General features: G+C 39.9%; 1 protein-coding gene across 1 annotated transcript in view; it reads left to right on the top strand.

The window, feature by feature from the left end:
• LOC109428789 (protein spitz-like) overlaps positions 1-20,729 on the top strand; it is a 223,965-nt gene that overhangs the window by 67,868 nt on the left and 135,368 nt on the right. Inside the window, exon 2 of the mRNA XM_019704636.3 lies at positions 3,238-3,336. Coding sequence (XP_019560181.1) covers positions 3,238-3,336 — 99 coding nt within the window. The remainder of the gene's footprint in view (positions 1-3,237; positions 3,337-20,729) is intronic.

Genomic DNA, 20,729 nt, shown 5'->3' with positions numbered 1-20,729 from the left:
TCACTCCCAACGTTGGTATTTAAATATACTAAAACACTTTCACTCACTCCAACACAACTACTTGATTTACTCAAATACACTTACAATACAATCTTGTCGCATCACTCGCTTATAGTGATTCCCAAATCCCCCCATTCCAAACATCCAACTCCTTGACACCTATGGGAGTGTCGGTGAGTCGCTGACCTCTTGTAAAGTAGGTGTCATATCATCAGATCCTTTCCTATCCTCGTAACGGAGAAGATGGGCGTGGCCGGCAATGGAAGTTCTCATGTCTTTTTTACTTCAACCTCTAGTTGGATAGCTGTTCCTTCCCAAATAGCATTCCATAAGCAATTAGAATTGGGGTATTAAAGTTTTAACATGACAACTTTCAGTATGCAATCTACGAATTACTCCGTTACCACGCAACGCAACGCAACGCAACGCAATTTGTTCATCAGCAATAAATAAAGTTTTCTTTTAATATAGGACATGTCGGCACCAACATTTCAAAAGGGCGTAACTGCATTTGGAAGTAATACCTTCTTTCAAAGCTGTAGGTCGTACTGCCTCCCTTACACTCAAACCACCGTGGTTGTCGGAAAGAGGAGAGTTTTTCCCATCTGGTACTTGTTGTGAAAAACATGGAAATCATAACACATGATCCACAGCTTTAAAAGAAGGCGATGATTCCAAAAGCAGTTACGCTCTTTTGAAATGTTGGTGTCGATGTGAAAATGATTGGTCAGAGTTGGAATTTATTTTATGTCTATAGGTTTTTTTAGGTTTCAGCCAGCAGATACATTCAGAAGTTTTTCACAAAAAAGTCAGTACCTATGAAAGAACATGTAGAACTGTTAGATGAGAAGCAGACTTTATTCAAATGTGATGCAATGTCAATAAAAATATATATTCTACTTATTTTATGGACAAGCAGGTGATTTTGTTCAGATGTTCTTGTATACGTAAAGGGTGGCTGGCCACTTACTTACTTACCGGTCAGGCTAAGGCCGGGGTGGCCTCTGCTGTACATAGTAGCCGCCTCCATTCCACTCGGTCCATGGCTGTTTGCCTCCAGTTCCGCACTCTGCGTAGGGTCCGCAGATCGTCCTCCACTTGGTCGACCCACCTAGCTCGCTGCGCTCCACGTCTTCTTGTACCGGTCGGATGACTTTCGAGAACCATTTTAGTCGGGTTGCTATCCGACATCCTGATGACGTGACCCGCCCACCGTAGCCTTGCGATTTTCGCGGTATGGACGATGGTTGGTTCTCCCAGCAGCTGATGCAGTTCGTGGTTCATTCGCCTTCTCCAAGTCCCGTCTTCCATCTGCACTCCGCCGTAGATGGTACGCAACACCTTCCGTTCGAAAACTCCAAGGGCGCGTTGGTCCTCTGCACGTAGGGTCCATGTCACCATTAAATTCAAGTACCGTCAAATGGGGTAACTTGCAACACTTTTCAACTTTGAAGCAATATCATTTAAAATCAAAACATTTGAAACATCCTGTAAAGCATCGTGTACGCTAATTACCCCGAGTAGAATATTATGCAACACATGATTTACCAAAATACGTTGCCACCTAATCGCGAGGTGCGAAATACATGCTTGTTGTAAGTTTCCCAATCTGTGGGGTAACTTGCAACACAGGACATGAAGCTAAGTTAGCTATCATTATACAGCACTAACATTCTAGTGCTTAGTCGTATTGTAAATTTTTGATGTATTGCATGAAAAAATGTATTGAAAAGATGTACACTAATCAATTGATATATAATTTTTCATGGAAGGGTTGATAGTCATTGCAAGCAAGAGTATATCGTTTAACAGCAGGTCTCACGTCTCTTGAATAAAAAATATATATGGATCTCGTGACACAGTATTCGTTACAAAATGCCAACAATGATTATTGTCATTTCTTGAAAAGGTAGAGTGCGTCATATTTAAGTAGTTTTCAGTTTGAAGTGGTGTTTGGCCATTTCAGCTAAAATAACATGATTTAAACACACCTATTCAACTTTGAAAGTATCAAAATCGCTAATTTGGGTATTCAGCTGAAATAATTTACTCCATCTAGGTTCATAGTTGATGTTGGTGATTGTTTTAAAGCGTCCATAAACTAAATTGAACTTTTAACAAGATGAAACATGAATGAAACTTCAAAATATTGTATTTCCTAACAATGTTGGACGGTCACGTGAAAAAAAGAAAAAATGAGTTGTCATTTGAAAATGAACGCGTTACGTAACCAATAAATGATCCATTTCGGTTATTTCGGTCATCAGACTTATCGCAATTACCGTAGGGGAGAGGTGAAGCACGATTTTCATACTTTATGGCATAAAATGAGCAAACCGTTTTAACAGTGTAGCTAAACAATAAACAAAGAAATGAAACTTATTTTTCCACTGAATCGATCTTTGATACTCATAATCTCAATAACCGAAATAGTAGGGCATACTCGTTTTCATTATTATTAGAAAATACTTCACATTTAGTGTATGTCATCGTGTTGCAAGTTACACCGCTGTTGCAAGTAACCCCGTTTGACGGTATATCAAAATTGAGCTCATTATGCGCTGCATGAAAGTATAAAACAAATTCCGTGCGGCATTCCACTCAACAAACAAATTAGCCCTGTGGAAGACCGGAGAAGGCTACTTCCCAGAATATTAGATTCTCCCACATTCATAACGTATAGAAGGCTAGCTGGGTGCTTGGAAGTGGCATTCTCATCCATTAGTAGGTAGGTTATGGCCCTTACGTTCCTTCCAGGGGAAGTTCTTAGACCGCACACAAAGAGCACATTGCCAGCGTGGCCACCGAAAGTGCTCTGATTATTTGCATAGACAGAGAGAAGGTCCGAATGGGTTCGTTATGTGATCATATAACCGAACCAACATTGAGCTAATTAATCGCCTCTCCGGACCAGACAGGAGCATAAACGTTCTGTATTTTACGGTTTTCACTTGAGCTTGTGCCGGAGTGGGTTCAGCTCTCGGTAATTTTTCACGGGTATCATTTGTTTTCTGTTTGTTCTTCAGAGAATAAAGTTCTTTGGGTACACCTGTAAGTACAACGCTGCTCGAAGAATCTAACAAACAACAACGGCGGTGCTAATAAAGCGATATCGTAAAAGTTCTGTTCCGATCATTAATTATGCTTTGGCGCCTTGTATGGGAATAATAATGATCAACCAACAGTTTTTTTTGTTCTGTCTGTGTAGTAATTAGTTTTTATCTTCTTCAATTTCAGGCAGGAGACGGATAAGCTATCGGTTACGAAGGATACCTAGCTTATTATTTCCCTACGTTGCAATTTTCCTAGTTTTAAGTACAGTATGCAGAGTAACAGGTGAGTAATTCTTATTTAAGCGAAGTTGTAATTACAGTCGTACATAATTATCGATACATATGGATTTTTTTTATCTGTATTAACGAGATTTTTAGCCCTAGGCTAGTTCATCTCGGGACCCACGCTTTACTTCCCTTCCGAAGGAAGAACTCACATTTTGCGAGTTTGTCGGGAGTGGGATTCGATCCCAGGTCCTCGGCGTGATAGTAAAGTGTTCTAACCATCACACCAGATCCGCTCCACCACATATGGATTATTGTTGTCCATTTTCATAATTTATATTTTATCATTCACGTTTTCGTATGTCTTTTTAGTTTTGCAAAACTAAGCTACGCAAGTGAATATGCATGTATTGATATACAGAAATTTATTAGACTTTTAAGGGTGCTGAGACACCTCAGGTAATTCTAGGGGTAATCATACTATTCAGACGTCAGAATCATTTCAAAGGTTTCCAGAGGAATCCTATAGAGGGCTTCACGAAAAAAACTCGTGAGTTCCAGCGGAGGGGGGATCTAAAGAGGTCTCAGGGGGTTGCTGAGGTGTTTTAATGGACTTCAGGAGGCTCTCGTGGGATTTCACAGTGTTTTATGGAATTTCAGAGATCCTTCATAGGGGCCTCCCATAGGTGCTTCAAAGGCTTTCAGAGAAGATTTAGGAGAGTTTAAAGGTTTCAAGAGTGTCTTATGAGAGTTTAGGGTTCATTTTTTCTCTTGGCCTAGTGTATTATTGTACTTGCCTCACAATATTCAAATTCATGCAATGGCAGGCAAGGAGAGCCCGGAAGTGCTCAAAGAACACTAAGCTAAAGAGTTAGTTGAAATATACTATATTAATTTATATAATATATTTGGTTAGTTCCAAGTTCCTGTGGGAACGTAGAGTCATACCAGGGTCTCGGCTACCTGAAAAAAAACTGGAAAACTGGATTTATCAGGGGATCTTATTTACCCAGGAAGAAAACTTGGAATTTTTAGGGAATTATGGAGTCAAGAAGGGAATTTTTGGTGGTACAGATTTTTTATTAAACCTAGTTTGAACTGGCCCAATATAAATTTCTTAAAGAAATTCTGGCGAAATATATAGAACGCGTTGCTTGAAAATGTGTCTTCAAAACTCATGAAGTTGATTTTGATAGATCTTCGGGGGGAGTTGGCGACCGAAGTTGGGGGAGAAATTTCCAACATTTCGTTAACCCTCCTTTAGCATTAGGATCATTTTTTTAATCGTACACTACGCCAGCGAGCTGTTGCCAACGTTAATAGCTTTATTTGAAATTCAGTTGAAACGCTTCGAGATTTTTTGGTACCTGGAGGTTCTTAGAAAATTACTAGAAAAAAATTCCAGATTTTGAGAAAAAAAACCGCAGAATTGTCTAATGAATGTATTACGGAAATCCTTCAAGGAATATTTGACTTATTTCTATCGAAAATCATGAGTAAGTACGTTAAGACATTCTCTGAAGTAGCTTATGAAATTCTCTCTATGCCTACTAATTGAAAAGAAGCCAAGAAAAAATAAATCTGACGAAAATTATACACAGTATTCCCACAATTCTAAAGGATTCTCCTGGAAAAATGTCTGACGGAAATCTTAACATATCTCCACCAGAATATATAAATGAGCTTGAAGCAAGGCTTTAATCAAACTTTCAACAAAAACATCTAATGATAAAGGATTTTAGACGAATGAAGTCTAGCTTCTGACGACATTCCTTAAAAATGCCTTGCGTAATTGCTTGACTAATTTCTATTAGATTCTTTGGGTACATACCGCGGGAAAATTTTTAGAAAGTCACTTCAGCAAATTTGTGTTGGACTTTCTGGAAGTATTTCTAAGGAACACCTGGAAGAGTATAATGCAAATCTCTGATCCTTCAATAATTATTTTTTAACAAATCCCTTAAAAGGAATGTTTGGTAAAACTTCTGGAAAAAATATGGCTGATATGCCAGTGTTTAACTGCCAAATCTTTATCGTGATATTTATAAGCAATTTATTCATAAGCAATTTAAAAACATTCTTAAATATTTTTTATACGTTTTTCTGAAATGTGACTTAAAAGTCACCTTTACATCTCGTCCCTCAAGTTTAAAATACTGAAATTATTTTCAACTTTTATGCGTCAATTTGGACATAGTACTATGTAATAAATTGTTAAATGTAAAACCAAAGTAAAAAACAAATGATTTCGGCTCAGTTATGCCCATGTGGCGCTCGAGCCTTCCAAATTAACGATTAGGTAATAAAATGACTTATATTATGAATATGGACTATACACCAGTTATAAAACGATCCACGTAGGTGGCGTTCAAAAATTACGCCATGTTTTGTAAAATGATTGTTTTTGGAAAACTTAATGAATTTTGTTTTTTTTAGAATAGTAAGGTAATATGTATTTAAGACGATTTTTCGGAAAAGTGTTGTGGTGTTACCAAAATCGGTAAGAAATTGTTGCCAAAATCGGGAGTAGACAAAAACGGATGTTGGCAAAATCGGTAAGAAACTGTATTTGGATATTATTTTCGTGCACATGGTCACTAAAATAATTATTTCTAACATCATTTTTTGCTACCAGCCCTGATAGAAGTATTTTCTTGTAGATAATTCTTAGCCTTTATTTTTGTATGTAAATTGTATTAAGACAAATGTACATGAATTGAGTTAAAACAAATATTTTTGATTAGTCACCTGTCACGGTCGCCATGTACTGTGCCATGTTGTACTCACTTAATTGATGAGGCTGGGGTCTCCAATTAGCCCTGCGGATAATGCTGTGGATCGCCGTTCCAGAGACGGCGGGTACGATTACCGTTCCGGTTAGGAATTTTTCTCGTCTTCCCTGGGCATAGTGAATCGTTGTAATTGCCTCACGATATGCAAATTCATGGAATGGCAGGCATTCATTTAATAAATGTGAAAGTGCTGAAAGAGCACTAAGTTGAAGAGAGGTAGGCGAAGTTCCAGTGGGAACGTAGAGCCGCAAAGCGGAAGGAGAATATGAGGCTTATCGCTGTTGTACCATTTACTGTTGGGTGTTTGGTAATTTTATGAAAAGGTTGGACAACGATGTGAAATAATGACACAAACTATACAGGCTAATTTAAAAAAGTTACAGACAACTCCGGGCCAAGGACTATATCGATAATTAAAAGTACACATGAAAGTTGCTGCATTTTAAAATGGTTCATATATTTTGTAAATTAAATACAATTACTTTGTTTATTGACTATCAGAAGAGCCCATGACATCAAAATTTAATTAGTTTTTCATGGATCTTGACAGGTTGCCAAATCCGGCCAAAATACTATAGGGCCTTTGTGCTTTCGTGTGAGTGACAGAATTACTTTTGGAGATATTCCTTCTGGTAAATTTTGGCGTTCATATTTGCGATGATGGAGAAAGGTACCGTCAAACGGTGTAATTTGCAACACTTTTCGACTTTGAAGCAATATCATTGAAAATCTAAACATTTGAAACATACTGTAAAGCATCGTGTACACTAATTATTACGAGTAGAATATTATGCAGCACTAGATTTACCAGAATACGTTGCCATCTGATCATGCTTGTTGTAAGTTACCCCATCTGTGGGGTAATTTGCAACACATTACATAATGCCAAGTTAGCTACCATTAAACTGCACTAACATTCTAGTATTTGGTCATATTATGAGTTTTTTGATGTAATATATGAAAAATGTATTGAAAAGATGTATACTTACCAAGTGGAATATGATTTTCCATGAAAGTGTTGGTAGTTATTACAAGCGAGAGAATATCGTTTCACAGCAGGCCTCATATCTCTCAAATATAAAATATATATGGATCTCGTGACTTGGTACTTGTAACAAAATGTCAACAATGCTTATTGTAATTTCTTGAAAAGGTAGAGTGAGCCATATTTAAGTAATTTTCAGTTTGAAGTGGTATTTGGTTACTTCAGCTTAAATAACAAGATGTAAACATCCATTCAACCTGTTAATTTGGAAATTCAGCTGTAATACTTTACTCCATCTACGTTCAGAATTGATATTTATTTATTTATTTATTTCTTTGAATCCAACGGACATCATTTAGTCTAATTGAATTATTACTTATCACTAATTTACAATATTATCAATAATGAACAACTACAATAATAATACGCAAACAATAACAAACACAAGCTCATCAAATCAATCGTGTTAAGCAAGAGACGAAATGCAAATCAGTTTTTGAACAAGACGTTTTTTTCGTTGTGGCTTCTACAGTGGTTCCCAATAGTTATTCCGGAACTCTCTGAACCGCAATCCAGAAGGCCAAGTTGACGGGAGCAGAGCTTTTCCTTTCAGGCGAACGTTGATTCCAATTTTGAACGAAATGAAGGGCATTGAAAGGGAATCCTTCCACGCTGGAACTAACTTTTTTACAAAGACGTCATCTGTACCCAAAGCATCGGTTGCCAGCTCAAGAATATCTCGTTCATGCACGCAGTTTTTAATTCCTGTTAGAAAAAGCCAGAAACGGTCGTTTGTACACCTCTGTTCCACAATGCAGCTCAGCCGAGTCGTAGCTTTTGTTCCGACTTGTGTATCAGGTACGGGTAACGACACAGGCGACGATTCGGCAGCATCGTTATTTGTAATCAATGAAGGCGAATCCACGTTCGGTTCAGCACGAGAGAATACAACGGCAGAATTCGCAAGTGACTGGTGTATTACAGCTATTTGTTGTTTTAATTCGGCGATATCATCATCGATACGCGTGATCTCTTTGTGCTTTGGTGCACTAGCTTCGCAATTAGCTTCCTTTAAAAGCATATGACGGTCATTGCGTTTCTTTACCATTAAATCGCTGCAAGAGTTGCACATCCACCAAAAGTTGTTAGATTCACGGTACTTTAGTAGATCTTCAGCACTCATTTTCACGCACGCTGCGTGGAAGACGTCACGGCAAAACCCCTCACAACCGATGCAGTTTGAACGTCGATCAATAGATTTCGAGTATTGTTTGCATACATAAATGTTGCCGCTTGCAGTACGTCCATCCATATTGAATACAGCGTCGTCGGTGGTACGGCAGACAAATAATTAATTGCAATTTTTGATCCAACGCGGGGAACAGCGCACATAAATTGAACGGTAACACGATAATGGTGTTGTTGAACGGCTCAAACCAGGCTTCGAATGATTTTTCAGCACTTTTGCGCACAGTTACTCCAACATTTAATCGCAGCGATGAGACAAACGACTTAATGAGATCTCAATACACACACACATTGATATTGATGATTGTTTCAGAACGTCCTTAAACTAAATAAAACTTTCAACAAGGTAAAACATAGGTAAAACATCAAAATATGGCAGTCCTTAGCAATGCACGTGCAAAAAAAAGTAAAAATTGAGTCGACATTTGAAAATTAGCGTGTTGCGTAAATAGTAAATGATCCCTTTGGATTATTTCTTTTAGAAACATCGTGGAATGAAAATAAATTATTGAAGGTTTTGTTAATTTTAACTGTTGCAAGTTACCCCATAGTGGTTGTCGAATATGATAAAGATGTTTTACATCGCTTGGTCGATAAGTTTATCAAACTTTTATCGTTCAGCTAAGCTTGCACAGAAAAAAATATGTAATTTAAATTCAGTGAGAAATCATGCACATAAAGGGAATGCTAGAGTTGGTGCACTTTTACATGAGATATAATGTAAAATTACATTACCATCGTGTAAATTTCCAACAACCATCGCGTAATCCATCATGGACACCAACCGGTTACTCGACTGTTAGCGGAAATTTACACGAACGCATCGTAATTTTACATGATATCTCATGTAAATATGCACTAACTATAGCATTCCCTTTATGTGCATGATTTTTCGCTGAATTTTACATGAATATTTTTATCTGTTTAGGTACCCTATCTGCAAGCAAGGTCATCAGCCTTATCTAACTTACCATAGGTGAGCGGTAAAGCACGATTTTCGTACTTGCTTTTATGGCATAGAATGAGCAAACTTTTTTAATAGTGTGATTAAACAATAAACAAGAAACAAAACTGAGTTTTCCACTAAAACGACCTTTACTATACATAATTTCGATAACCGAAATGGTGGAGCACACTGGCTTTCATTATTACGAAAAACTTGTTCACATTTAATGTATGTCATCGTGTTGCAAGTTACACCGCTGTTGCAAGTAACCCCGTTTGACGGTAACGATCTTATACCGTATTGGGAAATTGATTACCAAACCAGCACTATTTTCCCAAAATGTTCACCATAAATCGTTTTTTCCGGATTTGGAACATCCGTGCCATGCTTCACAGTGTAAACTGTGCTACTGGAAGTGCCTTATAGTCCAATTTGACATACGTTTCATCATCCGATGATGCACATGTTATTTTTGCTCGAAACATCGTCATACAGTTTCCGAGCCCGAGTTACACCAAATCTGATCGAATTTGACTGCGTTTCGGACATTTTTGTTTTCGGTAGGTCTTAAGGTAATTACGCTCTTTTGCATGTTCAACCATATCTATAGTCGTTCCACACTTTTTAGAGCAATCTCTAAAGAATACATCTTTTTTCCTTTATTTTTTTTCCATTTTTTGCCAATGTGTTGTCCAAATTTGGCATGGACGAACCTGGTTTTCTACCGCGCCCGGTTTATTATTTTAGTATGTTATGCATACCAATCCGTTTGATAGCATTTTGGACTGCACAGATACTAAACCTTCAACTTTCGCTAATTTCCCTAGCGATAACCCCTTTTCAGTGCAGTACCTGGTTTCGCTTCTCTTCCGTAAGCCTTCGAATTGTTCCGCTTTAGGTTAAAATTTAAATTTAAATGAGAGTTATCGTTTGTTTGTAACGCTAACAACATATCGACACACAGCAGCTGTCAAAATAAGACATAATCTTTTTCATACAGAGCTTCAAAAGGCTACTCATAAATAACGATACAGTCCATATTATTAAAAATTCAAATTATCAAATCCTCATCGGGAAGTCGAATATGTCCTTTCTTTACTTTTTGTTCCATCACGTGGTTAATAAATGACCCAAACGGAAATATGGTTGCGGACCGTTTTACCCTAAAAAATGCATTTTATACCGATCTCACCAGCATCAATCATAAGTGCGTCTTGGAGTGTAAGCACTTGATGCATTTTAGGGCAACACTCCGACATCCAGTGCGAATGTGGCAATTAATCACCTTATGCTCAATTAATTTCCATCCTTGTTGCGTTTCGGTTGACACTTTTACAGAGCGAATAGTGCCACAGCCAACTGGCGAAAGCGCATTCGTATTTAGGTAGGGCGAGCACGTGCTTGAGATGCAATTTTCTTTTCACGGTCCCCGCGCACAAAGCAAAGCTCGCGTCGCATGGACTGTCGTGCGAAAGGCAGGAAAATTCTTCAACGAAGTTTATTCCTAGGAGTTTTCGTTTGTTCTCTGGATTGGTTGGCTCACATGTGAGTGCCACCACAGAGAAGCACAAAACATAATGCTCGCATGGAAGAATGGTTTGGCGACAAGAGAAGGAACTTTCAATTATTTTCCACTTCCAGTCCGGCAATAATAATTTACGTTAGCAACTTCTGGTAAAAGGGTACCGCCACCGAGTGACTGGAGGCGCTACAGTTGTAGTAGAGGGGAAATCGGGTTTTCCTTATAGGAAAATGCGCTACACTTGTGAGTCGTCCCCGAAACGCGTTCCATGGCCCAGGCCGGCAGGTCGACAGGGGTTACGGACTGCGAGAGTGCACTCGCATTGTAACAACATAATGCAGTATAATTTTATTTTCTATATATGCTCACCGGCGCAGGAAAGGGCTTTGGTTTTTGCCTCGTTTGCATCGCTAGACGAGGCGTTGTCCTGTTTTTAGTTCAGGGTTTTGCTTTGCGGCGGCCAAACGACTTCGCCGACCGCCGCAACAAACCAGCCAGCGCAGCGCAGCGGGAGAGACGCCTTTTTATCAAGCGAATATTTCTTGTCGAAGATTTTACAACGAGCAAAAACGACGACGGTTTATGGGCTTTCTGCGGTCCTGTAACCGATACTTTCCCGAGTGTGTCTGGTGAATTTTCCGACAGTCTATAGATTACACCATCAACGGGAAAATTATGGGAAAGTGGCTGGTGTTGCATCAGTATGCTGATGCAACACTTCTGTGTGCGATGTTGGGTTACTTACATTTGACGACTTTAAACATTAAAGAAAACAAAAATATAGAAATACATACAGTTGCAAATGCATTCACACGATCAGATTCTTCATCATCTGACGTTTCTATGTGTATTGTATCTTATTGAGGGAATTATAATTGTTTACCAAACAACACTTTTAGCTGTTTTTTTTATACTTCCACGGGCTCCAACAAAAACGAGCGAGTGAAGCAAAGTGATGAACATTTTGAAATAGTTGTCTTCCAAACTGTTCTTGAATTCAGATCCTAAAGTCTACGGTCGTAACGATAATTTCTTTCATAAACAAAGGTACGATTTGTATTCTTTCATGTTCAGTAAGTCTTCTGAAAGTTCAAAAGACAGTATCAGATCAGTCGGGATATCTTATGTCATCCAAACTGTTCTTGAGCTTAGATCCTAAAGTCTTCGCGTATAACTGTAACATCTTTCATTATACAAACATACGATTTGTAATCTATCATGTCCAGTAAATATTCTGAAAATTCAAAATACAATATCAGATTAGACGGGACATCCAAGGTCATCCAAACTGTTCTTGAGTTTAGATCCTAAAGCCTACGTAAGTAACGGTAACTTCTTTCTTTATACAAAGGTACGATTTGTAATCTATCATGTTCAGTAAGTCTAGTGAAAGTTAAAACAAGTATCAGATTAGTTCTAGGTCATCCAAACTGTTCTTGAGTTTGGATCCTAAAATCTACGCGTGTAACGGTAACTTCTTTCATAGTCTCTATGACATAGCTTTGACATATTTAGAATCGTACACATCGTCCTGCAATATGGACAACATGTAATAAATATTTATTCATTTATATTTATATGTATAAAGTATTTGAGCTACCGAGACTAACGAAACTTTTGTTACACAGTGGCCGGTCAGGGGCGTAGATATCGATGTTTGCCAATATGTTATGCCAATCGATTTCACCTTTGAGCAATTTTGGAACAAAAGTGGCTTGCGATGCATAACGCCGGTCCTCCATGTAGTAATAGAGACAGAGAAGAGAATGATTGAAGCGAAAAACATGCGCCTTCTGATTGGCCGACTCAGTGGAAAGCTAGAATGAACAACAAAAGCGAACATACAAAAAGAGCTGCGCATCGTGGATTCAATTCAGTTGATAGACGATAGTGGATACGAACGGACGCACCAAAAAGGCAGCAGCAATGGCATTTGCAGTACACAGCAGTCCACCACAGAGAGGTTTTAAAGAGTTTCCTCTCTGCGGTCGGTGTTGTGGCTGTAAGAATAGCCGCAGCGGTCACGACAATTGGCACAGTAGAGTCTCCCTAATATTTGTAAGTATAATGCATCAAAAAAAAAGCAAACTGGCGAGTAAAAGGACAGTTTTGCGATAGCAGAAAAATAGCAGTCTGGCGAAAGGACAGACTTGCTGGAAATTAAAGCAAACTGGCGAGTGAAAGGACAGTTTTGCTTCTGTTGAAAAGAAGCAGTCTGGCGGAAAAACAGACTTGCTGGAAATTAAAGCAAACTGGCGAGAGAAAGGACAGTTTTGCTTCTGTTGAAAACAAGCAGTCTGGCGGAAGGACAGACTTGCTGGAAATTAAAGCAAACTGGCGAGAGAAAGGACAGTTTTGCTTCTGTTTAAAAGAAGCAGTCTGGCGGAAGGACAGACTTGCTGGAAGTTAAAGCAAACTGGCGAGAGAAAGGACAGTTTTGCTTCTGTTGAAAAGAAGCAGTCTGGCGGAAGGACAGACTTGCTGGAAGTTAAAGCAAACTGGCGAGAGAAAGGACAGTTTTGCTTCTGTTGAAAACAAGCAGTCTGGCGGAAGGACAGACTTGCTGGAAATTAAAGCAAACTGGCGAGAGAAAGGACAGTTTTGCTTCTGTTGAAAAGAAGCAGTCTGGCGGAAGGACAGACTTGCTGGAAATTAAAGCAAACTGGCGAGAGAAAGGACAGTTTTGCTTCTGTTGAAAAGAAGCAGTCTGGCGGAAGAAAAGACTTTCTGGAAATTAAAGCAAACTGGCGAGAGAAAGGACAGTTTTGCTTCTGTTGAAAAGAAGCAATCTGGCGGAAGGACAGACTTGCTGGAAGTTAAAGCAAACTGGCGAGTAAAAGGACAGTTTTGCGCTAGTAGAAAAATAGCAGTCTGGCGGAAGGACAGACTTGCTGGAAATTAAAGCAAACTGGCGAGAGAAAGGACAGTTTTGCTTCTGTTGAAAAGAAGCAGTCTGGCGGAAGGACAGACTTGCTGAAAATTAAAGCAAACTGGCGAGAGAAAGGACAGTTTTGCTTCTGTTGAAAAGAAGCAGTCTGGCGGAAGGACAGACTTGCTGGAAATTAAAGCAAACTGGCGAGAGAAAGGACAGTTTTGCTTCAGTTGAAAACAAGCAGTCTGGCGGAAGGACAGACTTGCTGGAAATTAAAGCAAACTGGCGAGAGAAAGGACAGTTTTGCTTCTGTTGAAAAGAAGCAGTCTGGCGGAAGGACAGACTTGCTGGAAATTAAAGCAAACTGGCGAGAGAAAGGACAGTTTTGCTTCTGTTGAAAAGAAGCAGTCTGGCGGAAGGACAGTTTTGCTGGAAATTAAAGCAAACTGGCGAGAGAAAGGACAGTTTTGCTTCTGTTGAAAAGAAGCAGTCTGGCGGAAGGACAGACTTGCTGGAAGTTAAAGCAAACTGGCGAGAGAAAGGACAGTTTTGCTTCTGTTGAAAAGAAGCAGTCTGGCGGAAGGACAGACTTGCTGGAAATTAAAGCAAACTGGCGAGAGAAAGGACAGTTTTGCTTCTGTTGAAAAGAAGCAGTCTGGCGGAAGGAAAGACTTTCTGGAAATTAAAGCAAACTGGCGAGAGAAAGGACAGTTTTGCTTCTGTTGAAAAGAAGCAATCTGGCGGAAGGACAGACTTGCTGGAAGTAAAAGCAAACTGGCGAGAGAAAGGACAGTTTTGCTTCTGTTGAAAAGAAGCAGTCTGGCGGAAGGACAGACTTGCTGGAAGTTAAAGCAAACTGGCGAGTAAAAGGACAGTTTTGCGCTAGTAGAAAAATAGCAGTCTGGCGGAAGGACAGACTTGCTGGAAATTAAAGCAAACTGGCGAGAGAAAGGACAGTTTTGCTTCTGTTGAAAAGAAGCAGTCTGGCGGAAGGACAGACTTGCTGAAAATTAAAGCAAACTGCCGAGAGAAAGGACAGTTTTGCTTCTGTTGAAAAGAAGCAGTCTGGCGGAAGGACAGACTTGCTGAAAATTAAAGCAAACTGACGAGTAAAAGGATAGTTTTGCGCTAGTAGTAAAAAGCAGTCTAGCGGAAGGACAGACTTGCTGAAAATTAAAGCAAACTGGCGAATGGAAGGACAGTTTTGCTTCTGTTGAAAAGAAGCAGTCTGGCGGAAGGACAGACTTGCTGGAAGTTAAAGCAAACTGGCGAGAGAAAGGACAGTTTTGCTTCTGTTGAAAACAAGCAGTCTGGCGGAAGGACAGACTTGCTGGAAATTAAAGCAAACTGGCGAGAGAAAGGACAGTTTTGCTTCTGTTGAAAACAAGCAGTCTGGCGGAAGGACAGACTTGCTGGAAATTAAAGCAAACTGGCGAGAGAAAGGACAGTTTTGCTTCTGTTGAAAAGAAGCAGTCTGGCGGAAGGACAGACTTGCTGGAAATTAAAGCAAACTGGCGAAAGAAAGGACAGTTTTGCTTCTGTTGAAAAGAAGCAGTCTGGCGGAAGGACAGTTTTGCTGGAAATTAAAGCAAACTGGCGAGAGAAAGGACAGTTTTGCTTCTGTTGAAAACAAGCAGTCTGGCGGAAGGACAGACTTGCTGGAAGTTAAAGCAAACTGGCGAGAGAAAGGACAGTTTTGCTTCTGTTGAAAAGAAGCAGTCTGGCAGAAGGACAGACTTGCTGGAAATTAAAGCAAACTGGCGAGAGAAAGGATAGTTTTGCTTCTGTTGAAAAGAAGCAGTCTGGCGGAAGGACAGACTTGCTGGAAATTAAAGCAAACTGGCGAGAGAAAGGACAGTTTTGCTTCTGTTGAAAAGAAGCAATCTGGCGGAAGGACAGTTTTGCTGGAAATTAAAGCAAACTGGCGAGAGAAAGGACAGTTTTGCTTCTGTTGAAAACAAGCAGTCTGGCGGAAGGACAGACTTGCTGGAAGTTAAAGCAAACTGGCGAGAGAAAGGACAGTTTTGCTTCTGTTGAAAAGAAGCAGTCTGGCGGAAGGACAGTTTTGCTGGAAATTAAAGCAAACTGGCGAGAGAAAGGACAGTTTTGCTTCTGTTGAAAACAAGCAGTCTGGCAGAAGGACAGACTTGCTGGAAATTAAAGCAAACTGGCGAGAGAAAGGACAGTTTTGCTTCTGTTGAAAACAAGCAGTCTGGCGGAAGGACAGACTGGCTGGAACTTGAAGCAAACTGGCGAGTTGTTATGCTCGTAAAAACATGCGAAATTGAAAACTAGAGAGTAGGGGTGAGAGGGAATGTAGTAATAGAGACAGAGAAGAGAATGATTGAAGCGAAAAACATGCGCCTTCTGATTGGCCGACTCAGTGGAAAGCTAGAATGAACAACAAAAGCGAACATACAAAAAGAGCTGCGCATCGTGGATTCAATTCAGTTGATAGACGATAGTGGATACGAACGGACGCACCAAAAAGGCAGCAGCAATGGCATTTGCAGTACACAGCAGTCCACCACAGAGAGGTTTTAAAGAGTTTCCTCTCTGCGGTCGGTGTTGTGGCTGTAAGAATAGCCGCAGCGGTCACGACACTCCAGAGTATCGATTCCCAATAAACGACAGCGTTTCGCATATGGAGGCAGGTTTCCCGGATCACGCCAGGGAAGATTTCTCAGGGCATATCGCACGAATTTCTTCTGCACGGATTCAATTCGAGTGATCCAGATTATGTGAAATGGACACCATACCACAGCAGCAAATTCCAGAATGGAACGTACCAGAGCACAGTACAATGACTTCAAGCACAGTGGGCCTCTGAATCCTTGGCTCATCTTAAGAACAAACCCAAGCTGTTTGTTTGCTCTTGAGACGATGTCGTTATAATGCACGTTGAATGTCAGCTCTTCCTCTAGCAGAACACCCAGCTCACGGACACATTGCATTCGTTCTAGTGTGGCTCCGCACAGTGTAGGTATATGGAAAACGAATTGGATGTCGCTTCCTACTGAACGATATAACATGGCACTTCTCGACACTCAACGACAAACAGTTTCTTGAGCACCACGATTCGAAGGTATTTAGTAACACCTGCAGACAATGACAATCGTCCAATCCACTAACAACGATGTATTCTTTGGCGTCATCGGCATAAAAAAGTCTGGACGAAGAATGAGAGATGCATCGAAAACAGTAGTGGTCCAAGGTTGCTCCCTTGTGGCACTCCGGATAGATTTGTGAACGGCCTCGGTTCGTACGTGCCGATCTTCACACACAGCGATCGTCTGGTGAGGTATGATTCGTACCAATCAATAAAGCCAGCTGTTACACAACATTTTGCAAGTTTATGGAGAAGGATTCGATGATCTACGCTGTCAAATGCTGCTTTCAAATCCAGATAAACCGCATCCACCTGCTTATCAGCATCCATGGCACGTATGCATTCGGTTGAAAAATCGACAAGGTTGGTGACGACGGATCTTTTAGGGAAGAATACATGCTGATCTGTAGAAATGTAATGTTTGCAGCTATTGAGCAGAGAGTCGTTGATGATGATTTCAAAAGCCTTCGAGCACACGCATAGTGAAGTAATGCCACGATAATTACTCACGCCACGCTTATCACCTTTTTTGAAAATTGGAAAGAGATAAGATCTTTTCCAACTGCTCGGGAATACACACTGCCGTAGAGAGCAATTGAAAAGAATTGTCAGCGGTATTTGCAAAGCTGAACATTTCTTCAAAAGGGCTGCGGGGATTCCATCTGGTCCTGGGCTGTTTGAAGATTTCAGCTTTGATACTGCTCCTGCTACATCCTGCTCTGAAACCATAAACATGTCGTAGCTGAAGGCGTCACGTGGAGTATCTTGTAAGGCAAGCTCAACCTGCTCAGACCCAGCTACAAAATTGTTGAGGGCGCGTTTGAATTGTGCAACAAAAAGTTCACATTTATTGGCGGCACAGTTGGCTGTTACACCTCATGAAAGTACATCGATGTTGGTAGGCCGTTCTCATTTCTTTTGGAGTTTACGATTGACCAAAAACGTTTTGGATTGGTTCGGATTCTCTGCTCTGTTCTAAACTTATAGCGAGAATACAAAAATGCGTTGTAGCTCCTGTATTCTCGAGTTGTCCTGTTCAAATCTAGTTGAGCTTGTTGCGATCGATGATTACAATAGTAAAATATGGAGTCTACAGCCGTAGTAATACCTTTTTATTGCTGTTTTGAGTTATACAATATATCAACCGTAATGATTGTATTATTTTATTTATTTAGCATTAATAACCAAAATAATAAAACTAAATCAACAATACTTCACCACAGCAATCGGTGGCTGTTGTCCTTATCCTTGGCCGCGTCTCACATTTGCCTTCAGATTTGTGCTCGAGATGTGGCTTCGTCATATCTTCACCTTAGCTGGAAGTTCTTAGTTATAGGGAAGTTTAGTAATCCTGAAGTGCCTCAAAGGTATTTTGGAATGGCTTTGAGTTTAACAGAAGTTCATGGATCTGGGTGGGTTTAACTAAGTAACGTAACTTTTTATCGCACAAATAACGACTTCACCACGAATGAAGATTTAAAAAAAAAATAGTTTCATAATGGTTTGAAAAACCTTGAATGTTTCAAAGGTACAGAACAATGCCTACTAGTTTTTGAAGAATACTAGTAAATATGATTCATTATGTATCATTATTTAGCGTAGCCAGCTAGCATTCCAAGTGTAGATATAAAGTTGCGTTCTCCATGAAAGATTGGATGACCTAAACCATCACAAATCTATCATGAAATGACCCTTGAGATTTAAGAGGTTCATGGATTCTATTTGGTTGTGTAACGTTACTATCTAAAACAAAATCACCTTACAGTGGTTGTTTTTATTAACTAAGCTCCATAACAGTAAGAATGTCCCATAATATCCCAAAAATATGTAGCAACGTATATTATTCCTCGAACTACTTTTGTAAATACAGTAAATGTAACACTACTTAACGTAGTGGCAAAAGCTATTACTACAAGTGTAGAACTGAAGCTATGGCCTCCGAAGTAGTTTGGTTGATCTCGAATATCTCAAAACTATCTTGGAATGACTCATGAAATGCGAGGGGGATTACAGATTACAGTTGGATATGTAATGTCACAGTTCATTGTGAGAATAGCAACTGTTACTGTCAGGAACTAAACTTCAGGGCAGTTTGGAGGACCCTTAATGCCCCAAAGGTTCATAACAATATACAGTAGACTACAGGTTGGTCCAGTAACCGCGATTGATTATGCAACTTTTCTCAGTATATCAGATATGGCTGCTGCTACCAGTGCAGATCTGAAGTTCTGAACTGCAAGGCAGTTTGGCTGACTTGGAATATCCCTATAGTGTTTTTAAATGACATTTGAGATTTCAAGAGTTTCACTGACCCCAGCAGATTATGCAATGCTATTATTTATGGTGAAAACACATGAAGTTATCTTGTTGATTTGAAGAACTTCATTATTGGACTGTTTGGAGGACCCTGAACGTCCCAAAGGTTAATCATAATATCACGTAGACTTCAGATTGGTCCAGCAACCGTGGTTGGTTATGCAATATTACTCAGTGTAACATATATGGTTATTGTTACGAGTGCCGACCTGATGTTCTGATTTCCAAGGTAGTTTGACTGACCTGGAATATCTCTATAGTGTCTATAAATGATAATGTATTATGGTTTTTGTCAACTTTTTGTTTACCTTGTTGTGGTAAATCTCACAGGCAACGTAACCAAATGTTTGTTTGCACAAATGAAGTATAAGTAATAGCTGATTATTGATGCAGTTTACATCACATAAAACAATGTCTAAACAAATGAAAAAAAAAAAAATGCAAAACTGTTACCGCTAAACAGCACAATTGTGCTGGCTCGTTACAAAAGGGATATAACCCCTCCGGCTCCAAAGAGTTAAATGTGTTTCTATGAAGTTTTGGAAACACCTATGGATGATTTTTTTCGAAACGGATTTTAGGTATCGCCAGGTTATTTGGGAGGGTGGCAAAGATTACAGTCGCATAACGCAGACAAAATTTGGTTCTTGCTTCTGGCAAGGTTTCAAATTTCACTGGCGTACACCTAAGAGAATTTGTGGCTTTAGGATGTGGGTGCAATTTTGAAGATCTTGGTTGACTACTGACGATAATTTGAATTTAAAGGGATCACCTTAATTTATGCAAATATTCCGGTTAATCATTTAATTTCCTAAATCGTCGAATAAGTGCATAATTTTCTCAAGCTCTAAAACTTGTCAAGAAGGTAGAAGCATCGCCTCCAACCAATTAGCTCGGAGGGAAAATTTCGGTTAATCTGTTGTGGCCCTTCCTGTTCTGCCACCGTCGCTGCTTTGGTCGTCTAACTCGTAGCCCTCGGGTTAACAAGACGCATGCAAACATGCGTCCATCCGACCAAATGCCGAAAAGCTGCGCTATTTTTTGTTTGTGCGCAACAAGAGCAACAGCAGCAGCAGAGAGAAAGATTAACAGATTAATTTCATAATGCGTCCGAGAAGTCACAACAAATAGCAGCAACAGCAGCGGCAGCAGATGTTCGACTTCACCTCGGAAGAAGAGCATCCAGCGATCGAGCAGTTGCTTGCTGGTTGTTCTGCTGCTGCCGCCACGCCATGCCGCCGAACACTTGTGGGTTAGGTAGCAAAAACAAGCCGCTATGCCGTCCGAATATCCAGGTCCGGCGGGGGAGAAGGTAGCAACGAAGCAACGAGAGGTCAAATTTGGTAGAGTAAACCCTCTTCTTGTGGCTGTTATGCGTTTTAAAGACAAGTATTGGAATCGTTAAGGAACGTGGACACCGTGTTATGCATTTATAGATCAACTTTCGAAAATGGCGGAACAACTCCCAATTCAGTTGTAGAGGCATTTCTATCAATTAATTTGAAACGAGATCAGTTTCTGTCAGCTCTATAAGTCCAAAAGTGAGAATTTCCATTGATGGAAATGCGTCATCATAGTCGTGGGAAACTTTCTTATTCGAAATTCTGATAAACTTGATCAGACCTCTCATTAGGATTTGAAATCTCAGACAGCCTGAGATT

This window comes from Aedes albopictus, chromosome 3 (genome assembly GCF_035046485.1).
Source record: "Aedes albopictus strain Foshan chromosome 3, AalbF5, whole genome shotgun sequence".
Lineage (NCBI taxonomy): Eukaryota > Metazoa > Arthropoda > Insecta > Diptera > Culicidae > Aedes > Aedes albopictus.
The sequence above is the reverse complement of the archived record's forward strand: the minus strand, read 5'-3'. Positions and strand labels throughout refer to the sequence as shown.